The following is a 13,506-nucleotide window of genomic DNA, read 5'->3' as shown; positions in this document are numbered from 1 at the left end:
GAGTTTCCTTAACAAAAATCTAGGAGTATAGGAGGTGTAGGAAACCTTAATTTCACCATTCACCAAAATGGATCCTTGGATATTTAAATATAGATTCGCAGACGTATAGACGGTTTCTATAGTTGGTGGAATTGACTTACCTTTGTTTCTGAATTTTTTTAAAATTAGTCTGTGGAATACCTACAGTACCGTTAATCATTGTATAGAAATTGGAAGCACGCGCACTGCCACTTCAACTTTGAACTTCCATAACTTTTTACTCTGATGATGTTTTTTGTTGAGATTTGTCCAATCGAAGCAATCGATGGGACAAATAACAACATACACATAATTATTAAACAAATATTATATGTAACCATGGAAATGGTTTAGTATATTAGATAGCGAAATTAGTTAAATAAAGTATTCCAAGTTCAACCAGCAAGTAGAACAAGTCTCTCCTTTCCACTGCACAAAGTGCTTCCAACAACATTTTTAATCAAATTTTCTGCGTAAGATAGATCAACTATCAAACTATTATGTCACAAAATAAGTGCTTTCTGAAATTTGTGTGGCCTGTGATACAGTAATTCTACGAAAATCGGATAACAAATCGGACTTTTTGGACTTTAACTATTCAAATGACAATATCTCAGAAACTGCGCTACGCTTTTTTTTTTAATTTTGCAGAGTGATTGTCAGAACATAAAGTTAGCATCTTTGAAGTTTTTGAAAAGTTCTATTATCGATGGGATCAAAAGTTACGCGAGGTACAATATTTTGGAGAGGTTCCAAACAAAATCTATTTTAAATACGACACAACTCGAACAGTTTTTTGGCTTAGTTGTAATTAGTTTCGTACACGTGTAAGTTTTGATGTAAGCATCGAATATGCTTAAAGCATCAGTACCGGTAAGTGCTATCCCAGGTGTTAACCCGGGACACATTCTAGGTCTTATTTTAGCTTTAGCAGCTCGTTTGCGCACCGGTAAGTGCTAAACTGGTTTCCATTTTTGCCAATGGTGACGCACTGATAGATGTTGTTGTTGTTTGTTGCTATTTTCTCTTGTAAATTTTCCCTAGACACTTTAGCACCTGTCAAATCAGGAGCTGGTCGATATTCATATTTGACTACTGGCTCGCTTTTTTAACACCCAGGAGCAAGATAACACCTGATTTGAAAACTTGCCGTGCGCCGTCGAAGTGTCAAAATGGAGTGTTATTATAGCTTTGACACCTGACCGCTACTGATACTCTTAATGACCGGATTTTTCACAAGGCTTCCAATTTCTAATGTCAACGTTATACTACACCCACAGATCTGAATCTACTCCAATCATGACATGCAGATATTCGCACATCTTGGCTTTGCGCCGAATGGCATTGTCCTCTCAGGCGTACGCTGGAAATAGACAAAAAATGTTTTCGTTCCACCCTATCTTATCACAAGACAAAAGAGAATGGAACCAACCATAGGCCAAGTGCTAAGTAGTAGATGTGGATTTATTCACATCGAAAAAACGAATCGACCGAGCGCTGTGCGTTTGTTGGTAAGTCGGTAAGATTCCTTTCTTGATTGTCCGTGACAGACCTACCTACCGGTCTGGCGCCGATAGATCTCCACTGTTGACGATCCGCGGCCAACGTCTTCACTTGCTGCCAGCCAAGGTTTTCGTCAACTGTGCTGATTTCGGCGGCTAGACTACGTCTCCACGAGCTTCTGGGCCTGCCTCTTCTCCGATGCCTCTCTGGATTCCAGTTAACAGTTAAGCGCCTCTCTGCAAATCTCGTTTTTATCTCTTTGCAGCGTGTGCCCAATCCATCTCCACTTACGCTCCCGAATCTCGATTTCTAGCGCCTTTCGATGATACCGGCAATGTAGTTCAACGTTTGAGATCCAGTGACAGACAGACTGCAGAAGTAGCACAGGTTCTTCAACTGATCTAGACAGAACACATGGCTAAGTGATGCATCGTTTTGAGTTCGATGCTCACCCTACGGTCGATTTTTTTTAAGTTCGCTTGAATGTTTCTTTGTGTAGTGTTTATGCTTCTTTTCACTCGAAAACTTGAGTCTCTACGCCAATGATAGCACAGATATTCATGTCAAATTTAGAGTAGTGCACGTTTTATCTCATTTAAGGCAATGAGTTTGGACTCTCAACACTTGGAATGCGGTCAGCGAAGGGTTCACCCGGATCAAGACAGCCCTGCAGAAGAGCTGGAGTCAACGGCAGTCCGCGAACGGTAGTGCATCGACGGGGAGCATCTGAGTAGTGTACGTCCAATCCATTGATCGAAGCTACAAAGATAAGGCATCATCTTCTGCGTAGCGGAGGTCAGGGGTGCGCCGCGAACATGTGTAGGATACCCCACAGCCGTGAAGTTTCCGAGTAGTGCCGCTTCCTAAGGAGGAAATTGCGGGGATGAGACTTTTCATTCCTCGTAGCGGACCTCGCAGGAAAAGGAAGAGAGGATATCCACGAGTAGAATGTCGTCACTGTCGGGAAACATCCAAAGCGTAGCGTTCAAAGTCCCGAATGTTTGTAGTGTAGTGCGGTTCCCAACGACCGAAGCTGCGGGGATCAGACTTGACCTTCTCCGCTGTGAACATCGTTGGGAAAGGGTTATTACACGATCGGAGAATACCCACGGGTAGAGTGGCTCTCGACGCCGGGTGAGCCATTCGAGTCGGAGTAGGATGGCGTCTTCGACGGGAATCAGCCTAGGAGTTGCGTTACGTTCCGCGCGTGTGCTGTTCACACGAGGGGCATAAAGATGGCAATCCTCGAATCCTGGAGATCAGAGGTCGGGCTTCAAGTCGTTAGAGGAGAGGTCAGGCCTGGAATCTTCAGGAGGAGAGGTTTGTGTGGTCAAGCCCGAGTCTTTACGATAAGAGGTTGGGTCTCGAGTCGCATAAAGAGAGATCAGGCCTTTAATCAACAAGAGGAGGGGTATAAGTGGTTACCTCGAGTCATTACGAGGAGAGGTCATATTTCGAGTCGTTAGAGGATTTTTTTCCGGAAATTTAACACCAAGGTCATTCTTCCCAACTACACTAGAGGAGAGATCGGGCTTTGAATCGGGCAGAGGAGAGGTCAACCTCGAGTCGATGCGAGGACAGATCAGGCCTCGAGTCGCGAAGAGGTTTATGTGCGGGAATCTCGAGCCATTGCGAGGAGATGTCGGTTTTTAAGTCGTTAGAGGAGAGTTGAGATGTCGAGTCGTAGGATGAGAGGTTTTGCTGAAAGTGGCCTTGTTAATGAGTATTCTTGGAGCGCACTAGCGAGAATAAACCTCCACTATTGAAGCATAGTGTGTCAAACAGTTCGAGGTGGGAACTAGGTCTGTCGCCCCAAGTGGAGTTAAGGGAGTAGAAGGTATACACGGAGTATATCATGAGTCTTCCCATTGAACCCATGGACCCAGAGTAGCAAACTGGGAGGACGTGGTGGCTCGCCGTGCCTTGGAATACCATCCGTGGAAGTTTTCTTGATTAACATATTTCCTCAAATTCGGTCCATGGCAACCGTTCTCTTGACACTTGGTTCGCCGTAGGTTAATCCTTCGCCTCCACACTTCGTTCTCCTACACGCCGCCAAAGATGGTTCTTAACACTTGTTGCTCGAATTCTCCGAGTGTGCACAACACAGCAGTCATTATGTAGGGCTAAGTGGGGTAATTCCAAACAAACGCCCTGAGCGCCGTCATGATCATGGAATGGTCCAAAAACAATTGAAATGTGTGAAATTTTTTACCCACATAACCAAAACTTGTAAGCATCCTGGAAAATGAAAGACTTGGGCCCTTCGTTTTTTTTTCAGCGTAATCTTTTTTTTAATAATTCGTTTATTTGAAACGGCTCAATACTCAACACTCAATCGACTGCTTAAATCTACTTCACAAAGTATTTTTACACTGTTATCCGTTGTAGATTGTCCAGTTAGTTAGTTTTGAGGATTCAGGTTTTTGTATTTACAGTTCATTATTTAAAGCTACTATAGTCACAAAAAAAAAGAAAAAGAGAAGGGATAGTTAAACACGAAGATCTATAGATTTAAGATAAAGGTACAATTCGAACATGTAGTCTAGGTCTACCGCAGCCAACACATCCCTCACAGGTGGTTTACCTCGGGCGCGAAGGGAGTCTATCAAATTCGCTCTGGTGGTAAGATGGTCCTCACAAGACCAAACAATATGCTCGATGTCATGGTAACCTTGGCCACAACCACATAAATTGCTTCCAGCGAGATTCACACGAAAGAGTAACGCGTCTAGGGAATAATTAGACGGGAAAATATACGAATAAAATCAGCGTAATCTTTGTTACAGTTAAATAAGACTATCATCATTTAGAAACCGGGCAGTTACAAACGTGTGTATTTTATAAAATTGAAAAATTTTCTATGGAGGAAATGAAGGTGTTATAATATTATATTAAATGTAAAAATATCAAAAAAAAAATTTACTGCTCATTTCAAGAAATACTCTTACTTTATCAAAAAATCTCTTTTTTATCTTTGCACACTTTTTTCAATCATGTATTGATCTATTATTTTTACCACAAAAGCAATACCCGAGCAGACTATGATGCCCAAATTGATAGCAAACAGAGACCATAATAAGGTGTCAACAGCAAACTGATAGCATTTCTTGACGTTAAATTTTGTATGAGAGCAAAATAAGGCATAATTAAGCTTTCATATATTTTTATTTTACAGCAAGCTGAGACCATATTTTGGTATCAACAGCAAACAGTCAGCAAAATTTAGTATAAAATTTATTTTGAAAGCAAAACAAGGCATGAATGAGAATATATTAACATTCTTACAGAATATAAACCCGAAATCAAATTTATAGCACCATTTGCTGTACATAACCCAATAGCAAAATTAGGCATCATTTGAGCATCTTCAATTTTGTTAACAATACAAATCTGAAATCAAAATTATAGCATAACCTGGTAAAGAATGCATTGTTAGCAAGCAGATTTCTAAATAAGGTTCAATAGTAAAACTGGTGGGTGACATAACTTTGTGTAAAATTCGAACTGATAACAAAACTTGGAATCGTTAAGAAATTCTTAAATTTTGTGACCTAAGTAAAATTATATTTAAAAAAATGATATTCATAGACTTGATGACATCAGCTTGAATCTGTTTTATATAGGTATTTTTTAATTTATTAACTTCATGAAGACAGAAAAACTGTATACAAATTCTTACGTTATAATTAGGATTTTCATTTTCAACACTATTGTGTTTTTAAGAATCACTGATGGTATTCTAGGGTATCTAATTTTTGTTTTAGTCCTTCCTCGAATCTTATATAGACTTTTGTTGTTATTATTATTTGGCAAAAATTGGCTTGTTGGAAAATTGGCAATGGAAGATTTTTTACATTCTAAGCACTTTTTCTAAACTACTTTAAAATAAAAAAAAAGTATCAATAATAATATAACGAATGTTATTTATTAATTTTCTTTTTGGTGTATACTTAATAAAATGCAAGAAAAAATTAGGATTATAGATTTTAATAAATAATAAGCTTAGGTGAAATAACAAGGAATTCTTAACTGAGACTCAAATGAGATGTTTAGAGGGAATAGAATTCGCAAACATTTCAAATGCAATGAAAAAACCTAAAAATCTGTGCTTCGACTGCTCAATTTTGTGTTTGACTGGGTAATCACGAAATTGATATAACAGGTGTTCCAAATATAGATTCTACTCCAAACGAAATTCGCAGACGAACATATATTTTTTTTCTCATTCGAGAAAAGATCTTCTCGGTCTGTAATCTCTTTTCTAAGAACTTGCTGTATATGTGTTTTGAAGTTAAAGTATCATTAAAGGAACACAGAAAGATCAATTTTAAGTTCAAATAATGAAACTCTGTTTTAATCAATCGACAAACTTAATTTTGCGTTAAAAATTGTGACAGTGAAGAGATGTTTTAGTTCTGGTTTAGATTACCAACTTTTGGGTTATATTTTGTCACCGTGTAAAATGAAAAACAAACAAAACAAAACAATCATTCATCTGTTGCTGCTCTGTTATCGCGATATTGTGAAACTTCGAAGTTCAGTGTGAAAATCGTTATTGTAGTGAATCCTGATGAGAATGTTTTAAAGTTTGTATTATTCTGCGCATTAGATTTGTCGGAGAAAGATGGACAGGACCACGCACCTGGAAATAGAATCTTCCAGTTACATTTGTTCCACCGCAGGTCATATTCGGGCATCCAAGATTTGAAGCCACCATCAAGAGTCAATGCAAATCTGATCAGCATTTTTATTTCTGTCGCGTTTGACGCCGACATATGCATTATTCCTGCTATTTCTCGATGATAGAAGGACACAGCACTTCGAAAGTCGTCCGTATGAAAGTGCAATCGCAAAGAAACCGAAGCTCGACACATTGCTCTGCATGGAATGATCGACGTAACACTGGTTCAATCCGGAAGGAACATTGGCATACGTTTAGACAGATTTTCGTATCAAGTTCCCTGGGGTAAGTGATGCTTATAATTGTTCTACACAATATTCTTAGTACTGAAAACTCACATTTTGGATTCTCAGTAACATTTTTTATTATTTGGTATCGAATGTCATTCAGTTTTTATTCATTTTCATCTGCATATTGATCTAGATTAACTCATTGATATTATGATGCAATTCTCGAGATGGATTTGACGATATTCATGACATAGACATTATTGTTTGTAATGCTAGGTGATGAAAGCATTGATCTGGCTGGATAAAGTGGTTGAGACAACAAATTATGTTCTACTTATCCACATTAAATCCATAGTCTAAACAAAGGCGTTTTCGTTAACAGATTTTGTTTTTTTAATCACCTACATTTAAAATATAAATTTAGGCGTTTATACTGGTGGCATTTAGAAATCATGTGTTTTAACTATTTCTTTTTTTTTCTTTTATTTTACTGCGACAAGGTATATGGTTGAGCGATGACCTAGCTTTCGACCTAGGCCCATTTCATAGCAAGTGTGAGCAACTTTTATTTGAATTCGATAACAAACAGCCTCAACATCTGGAATCCCGGTTTGACTATTCCGTCGAAGTTTTTTTGACAATTATTTGTATGTATATACCTGCACGTAAGTAGATAAAATATTTCTTACACCGTTAAAAAGCTAAGAGACCCAAAAGCATGATAAAATCATCAACCGAAATAAGATTAGTTTACATTTATTTTCACGCCTTGTAACCTTAACCTTAGTTTTGATAAATGGATATAGCAAACTGCAATAACTGAACATGTTAATTTGAATAATACAACTCAATAGCTTCGAAGCATCTATTTTTAGTCTTATATAAATTGTATCTGTTCTTGTTAATTTTCCAATACGGTTTTGCAAACTTCTACCAAACGTTCTTCATCAGGTTTCCAGAAATATTTGAAATTGGATTTTTGCAGTTTTTTCCGCATGATTTAAAAATTCTTATACATAAATGAAAATTTAAAACGTCTCTAATAAAAAAAAAAAATGAAAATCATAATATTAAAGTCAAGCTCTTTGATATACAATTGAATTTATGGCCTCCAGGTGTTTTTTTAATAAATATAGATATTCCTAGAATTTCTTAAGTCTCAATCAGCTATAAACACCTTTCTGCACTGAATGAACAATGTTTGAGAGAAGTTTACACAATCGTATTAACAAAATTTAAAAAATTTAAAAATGATTTATCAATTCAGATAAGTCATAATTTTCATCAGACTCAAAAAACTTCGAACAGCTCCAAACCTGCTCAGATGTGTTGTTTGAATAAAAATGATATTATTTCACTGAATCAATAAATGAAATGTCCGTTTAAAGAAACATGCATGAAAGGGTTAAAATGAGGAGAAAAGTTAATTTCTTCAATACTATAAAACTTTCATACAAGACTTTACCTAGGGACTGACTTGATGTTAACAAAACATATCTTCAGGCGTTTACAGATGTACTGATTTTTTGGCTTACATTTTTTTAGTTTGTTCGATTGAGAAATTAAATAGTTTGTACATAAATGCACTTTATTCTATCGTATTTTGCTACTGAAATGTGTTGTCTTTTATTCCATGCATATGTGAAAACTGCGCGAATACTTGAAAGTATTCATTCAAGCTTTTGTAAAACATAATTCCATTAAAAATCTACTTTAAATTCGTAAATTAAAAAATAATTGTATTCATTTAGCTGTATTTTTTGTTGGGTTTCTACTGCGACCAGTGAGTTAATCTATTTTAGTTGCATAAAAAAAGGCGAAATTATTTTCAGTATTTATATCAATAAGAAAAAGTAAATTAAGATTTCAATTGAATTTAGGGAACGATTTTGAGAAAAAAAAAGAAAGCTGTATGGCAAAATATCAGCAAATTTTGCTATCACGCCTTGATAGTCAATATTGCTTCATGGTACACAGCCAAAATGAGAGCAACAATTTACAACATGATTGGCAAAGTGATGCCACATTTGCTTGTTTTGAGGGCCAAACGATTCCCTTTTTTATTTTTCGAGAGCTTATTGATGTTAAATTTTGCTTTCAAAGAAATTCTATGGATGCCTTGAATTGGCATCATTTTGCTCTCCTAGCTCTCGAAAAACGAGGTGTAGTTAGGGTCTCAATTTTAGCAAAATTTGGTATCACTTTGCTAACCAAGTATGGAAATTTGTGCTCTCATTTTTGCTGTGTACCACCTTATGTCAAGCAAAATGAGACCAAATTTGGCTCTCAAGGCGTGATAGCAAAATTTGCTATAATTTTGCCATAAAAGTCTGCTCGGGAAACCTTCTACAAAATTATGATATTTTACACAAATTCACCTGGAAAAACCAATTGGAATCTGTTTGGAACCTTTTCATGAGTAGGCATCTGGAAGAATTGGGCCTCTTAAATTCTGTTTTAATAAAATTTCTTAGTCCATTAGAACACATCTTTCAAATTGCGTTAAAACTGGTTGCACAGATTGCAATCCATGGAACTTCCCATTTTTATTTATTTGCTAGATGTCTACTAAACTGGCAACACTTTTTGCCTGCCGGAAAAGGATTTACTGCATAGTTAAGGGGTCTGCATTAAGTAATCCCCAATAATCATAGACTTTCAACAATAGTTGAGATCAAGGGTTCCACTACGATGCTTGGTTTGAACTTCGTGAGCATCCTAGAGTGGCTCCTTATACTTCTTAACCGTTTGGGCCAAAACAAAATTCCAGGAAAAATCAACCGTTTATGGGTTTTCAAATCAACAATGAAGAATTTCCAAGGCGATTGTGCAAAATTATTTTATCTTGTTTTTTTTGCATCGTATATATCTCTAACATACGTAAACTTAAAAATCTGACGAAAAAAAATTGGCAGAAGTCCTTTTTATAATCAACACAACGCTGCTAAATTTGTGCATATTCGAGCTCTAGTAACGTAGCTATCACCGAAATAATGTGCCCAGATACTAAATGAGTCCTAAAGCTTTATGTATTGTAGAGATTACTACGGCCATGCCAATGATGTGGTAAATTCCGCAAAAGATGCTGGAACAAGGGAAGAATAAAACGTGGAGTTCCCTACCAAACGCTTCATATACTTTATGTACAATAATTTCAATTAAAAAATTTTCGTCGACAGGACACATCCTTCGCTGATTCGGAACCGTACATCCAAAGTTGGCAGGAGCCAGGTTGATGCTGTTTTGATGTTGGAACCTACTGCAATCGGAGTGTCTTAAGTTGATTTTTTCATCCCATGTTCTGTAGTTTTTTTTTTCACTACAGGACACTTAACAATTTTTAAACTTTTGCGGTTACTTTAAACTGGAGATGATTCGGGTTCTTCCTTATTTAAACTAGTTTCTTCCTCAGTGGAAATTTTTGACGCCTGCGCGAGTCAACGCCTACTCATACTCTCCCGTTCAAGGATGCAGAGTCAGAGTTTCGACCAAAAACTTGAATCCACATTTTGGTGGGGCCCGAATATTCGATCGAAGGTTGTTGCAAAGGTCGCTGAGGATTTCCGGCCGGTTAAAATACTAGGCCGAAGGTAATTCGAACTCTAGATTGAATGAACGCTAGGCAGAATGGAATGAAGGACCGAATGAAACTCAGATTGAATGGACACTTAGTCGAATGTAATTTCACCGAATAGAACATTGGGTCGAATGAGGCATTAGAAGGAATGGATTCGATTGAAAATTGCAAGGATTAATGAACATAAGGTCTTGAAACTTCACAAGGTTGTTTGAATGATTTTTTTTTTCAAAAGTTAGCATTTTTTTATCGATTAGATTAACATTACCTCGTTTTGCCTCTCCCTGCTTTTTAGGGTCGGTCTCATCCGAGCCCGTCTCGCCGGGGCCCGTTTTGCCAAGGCCGATGTCCTGGTGTTCCTGGACGCGCACTGCGAGTGCATGGCCCAGTGGCTCGAACCACTGCTGGAACGCATCAAAGAATCACCCACCAGCGTCCTCGTCCCCATCATTGACGTGATCGAGGCCAAGAACTTCTATTACAGCACCAATGGGGTTACTGACTTTCAGGTAATGTAACGCACGAAGTTGATAATTTTTTTGTTGGAAGTTTTATTTGTTTTTTTTTTTAGATTGGAGGCTTCACCTGGGATGGGCACTTCGATTGGCATGATGTGACCCAGCGGGAAAAGGACCGACAGAAGGCTGAGTGCCCAGAGAAGGATATTGCCATCTGTCCCACGTACAGTCCAACGATGGCCGGCGGGTTGTTTGCCATCTCGCGGGATTACTTCTGGGAGATTGGGAGCTACGACGAGCAGATGGATGGGTGGGGTGGCGAGAATCTGGAGATGTCCTTCCGGGTGTGGCAGTGCGGCGGCACCCTGGAAACGATACCGTGCTCCCGGATTGGACACATTTTCCGGGATTTCCACCCTTACTCGTGAGTGACCCTGAGACTGAAGATTGAATTTTGGGTGTTGTTTATCGAACGATTTGTATTGCAGGTTCCCCAATGATAGGGATACTCACGGAATCAACACCGTAAGGATGGCCGTAGTTTGGATGGACGATTACATAGATTTACTGTATCTCAACAGACCGGATTTGAGGGTAAAGAATCTTTCGAAATTGAAGTTACTTCAAAAATACTAAAAGATGTCTTTAACAGGACCACCCAGAAATCGGGGATGTGACGCATCGTCGAGTGCTTCGAGAGAAGCTTCGCTGTAAGAGCTTCGACTGGTACATGAAGAATGTCTACCCGGAGAAATTTATCCCGACCAGGAACGTTCGGGCGTATGGTCGAGTGTCATCCCTAGCGGAAAATCTCTGCCTTGATACGCTTCAACAGAACGCTGACAAGCCGTGGAATCTGGGCATCTACACCTGCTTCCGCACGGAGGTATCGGCATCACAGCTGATGTCCCTCACGAAAAAGGGTGTCCTTCGAACGGAACGTAGCTGTGCCACGGTGCAGGACAACAAATCGGACACCAGGTTCGTCGTGATGATTCCCTGTGTAGACGATGACGACATCGACGATACCTGGCGGATAACGGAACATCAACAGCTAATGCACGTAAGTTCCGGCCTGTGCCTGGACAGCAGTGACCTATCGACCAAAAGCTACGTCCACGTGGCGCTTTGTCTTCCTATGGTAGATAATCAAAAGTGGGAATTTCAACACTAAGGGGGTAACATCACCGTGAAAAATCGCGCTCTGTACTGCCAAATTTGGCGCGGGAAAATAGTCTTTACAAACACAAGGAGAGATAGAACTGGGTCTGCTGTATATTTTTGCTATTTATTGATCTGGACGCAAATATTACCTCGTCTACGGCACGCGACTGTAGGCATAACTCTGCTGTAGTAGAAATATATTTTAAAGAATGAAAGCAAAGAGTGAATCCACCCAACTGGAACCGATGTTATATATGATGCAATAATCTTACACTGTGTATAAACTAAAAAAATCTCTTTAGTTTAGCTAGGATTTTTTCATTAAGCGAAAGTCTATACTATAGGTGTGAATTGTTGCACCTGTTGTAAATTTCACCATAATCTAATCAAGTGGGGAACTCTGACAAAACCGAGACGGATCAAGAGATTCACCCTAACTATGCATTCCCTCCTCTTTTAAAAAAGAATTTCTATATATTATAATAACGTAAAACAAAAAAAACGGGCAGCAAACTAGAAAAAAAACTTACTACCTACTAGGAAAAATGGTCTAGAGACAGAAGACGCAGTTCACTTTGTGCCTTGGTACGTATCGCACCTATTTTTTTAGAGCTGCTCTGAGTAAATTCTAACTCTTCTTCTAATTCTATTCCTTTTCACGGAAATGTCCAACGACGGAGAAACTAATCTCCCGGAAAAAGAACCCCGAATCCGGAAATATCCGGAGTCGTATGTGGGTCCGTTTATAGTGATCGCTGAATCAACGAAAGGATCCAATTTAGCAACCGGAATGATTGCTAAATCGATGATGAAGAAGTTTCAAGAAGACTACGTGCGTGCGACACCAATATCGAAGACCAAACTTAAAATTTTGATGAGAACAAAGAATGCTGCTAACTCGCTTGTGGAAAAAAAGAGTGATGACCTTCGCTTTGTTATCCCACAACGCTTGATCGAGTGTTTGGGTGTAGCTTACATTGATAATGATGTAGATGATGAAGAGCTAGCCATGGCCCGTGCTTTTGAAAAGAATAAACTAACTCAACAGGGAAACCCTGAGATAGTTGAATTTCGAAGAATCGTGAAAAAACAGAATGGCAAAGATGTGCCTCTGTATACTGTCATTTTTACATTCACTGGATCTAAGCTACCTTCTCACGTGGAATTGAACAAAGTTTTATATTCGGTAAAACAATACATTTACCCGGTGCGCCAATGCGGAAACTGTTGGCGGTTGGGTCACGGAAAAAATCATTGCAAAAGTCAAATTCGCTGTAACCTTTGCATCCACGGAACAGGTGAAGCTGAGCACAATTGTATTGCCGCTCTGCCCCAGTGTGTGAATTGCCACGGAGCACACAGAGCAAATGATTTCAGAGCTTGTCCGAAAATCCAACAAAGAAAGCTAAAAGACCAGGAACGTCGAAATACCTTTTCTCAAGGCACTACAGATTGGTTTTGTCAACCTGAATCTGGAACAAATGAAGATCAGGAAGAAATGTCTCCAACTATTAATACTTCTACACAAAACAAGCAAGGACCTTGCCCTAAACGACGCTGTGGAGACGATAATGACTCGATTGAAGAGCTCCCCCAACTCGAGGTAAACATTTCGGAAGGGGCGTGCGAATCAATTCAGTCAATAATCGAATCCGATCATACCTTGAATATTATTGCGGAAGCCTTAGGAATTTCTGAAGAAGACACGCATATTTTGGAAAAATTGAGCGAGGATGTACTGGTCCGGATATCCGAGGCAGTGACAGACAGGATGAAATCATATCTTAGCTCGCTAAGATTATGATGAGAATCCACATCGAACGAGCCAAACACCACGATGCCCTTACAGTGCTTACAATGGAACTGTAGGGG

The 13,506-nt window shown here is 38.8% G+C and overlaps 1 protein-coding gene across 1 annotated transcript in view; it reads left to right on the top strand.

The window, feature by feature from the left end:
- LOC129753031 (polypeptide N-acetylgalactosaminyltransferase 1) overlaps positions 1-12,203 on the top strand; it is a 104,143-nt gene extending 91,940 nt beyond the window's left edge. The window contains exons 2-5 of the mRNA XM_055748824.1: positions 10,308-10,521; positions 10,584-10,894; positions 10,959-11,064; positions 11,123-12,203. Coding sequence (XP_055604799.1) covers positions 10,308-10,521; positions 10,584-10,894; positions 10,959-11,064; positions 11,123-11,644 — 1,153 coding nt within the window. The 3' untranslated portion in view covers positions 11,645-12,203. The remainder of the gene's footprint in view (positions 1-10,307; positions 10,522-10,583; positions 10,895-10,958; positions 11,065-11,122) is intronic.
- Positions 12,204-13,506: the final 1,303 nt, after the last annotated feature.

The sequence above is a fragment of the Uranotaenia lowii genome, chromosome 3 (genome assembly GCF_029784155.1).
Source record: "Uranotaenia lowii strain MFRU-FL chromosome 3, ASM2978415v1, whole genome shotgun sequence".
In the NCBI taxonomy this organism is placed as follows: Eukaryota; Metazoa; Arthropoda; class Insecta; order Diptera; family Culicidae; genus Uranotaenia; species Uranotaenia lowii.
This window is presented reverse-complemented; position numbering and strand designations above follow the sequence as displayed.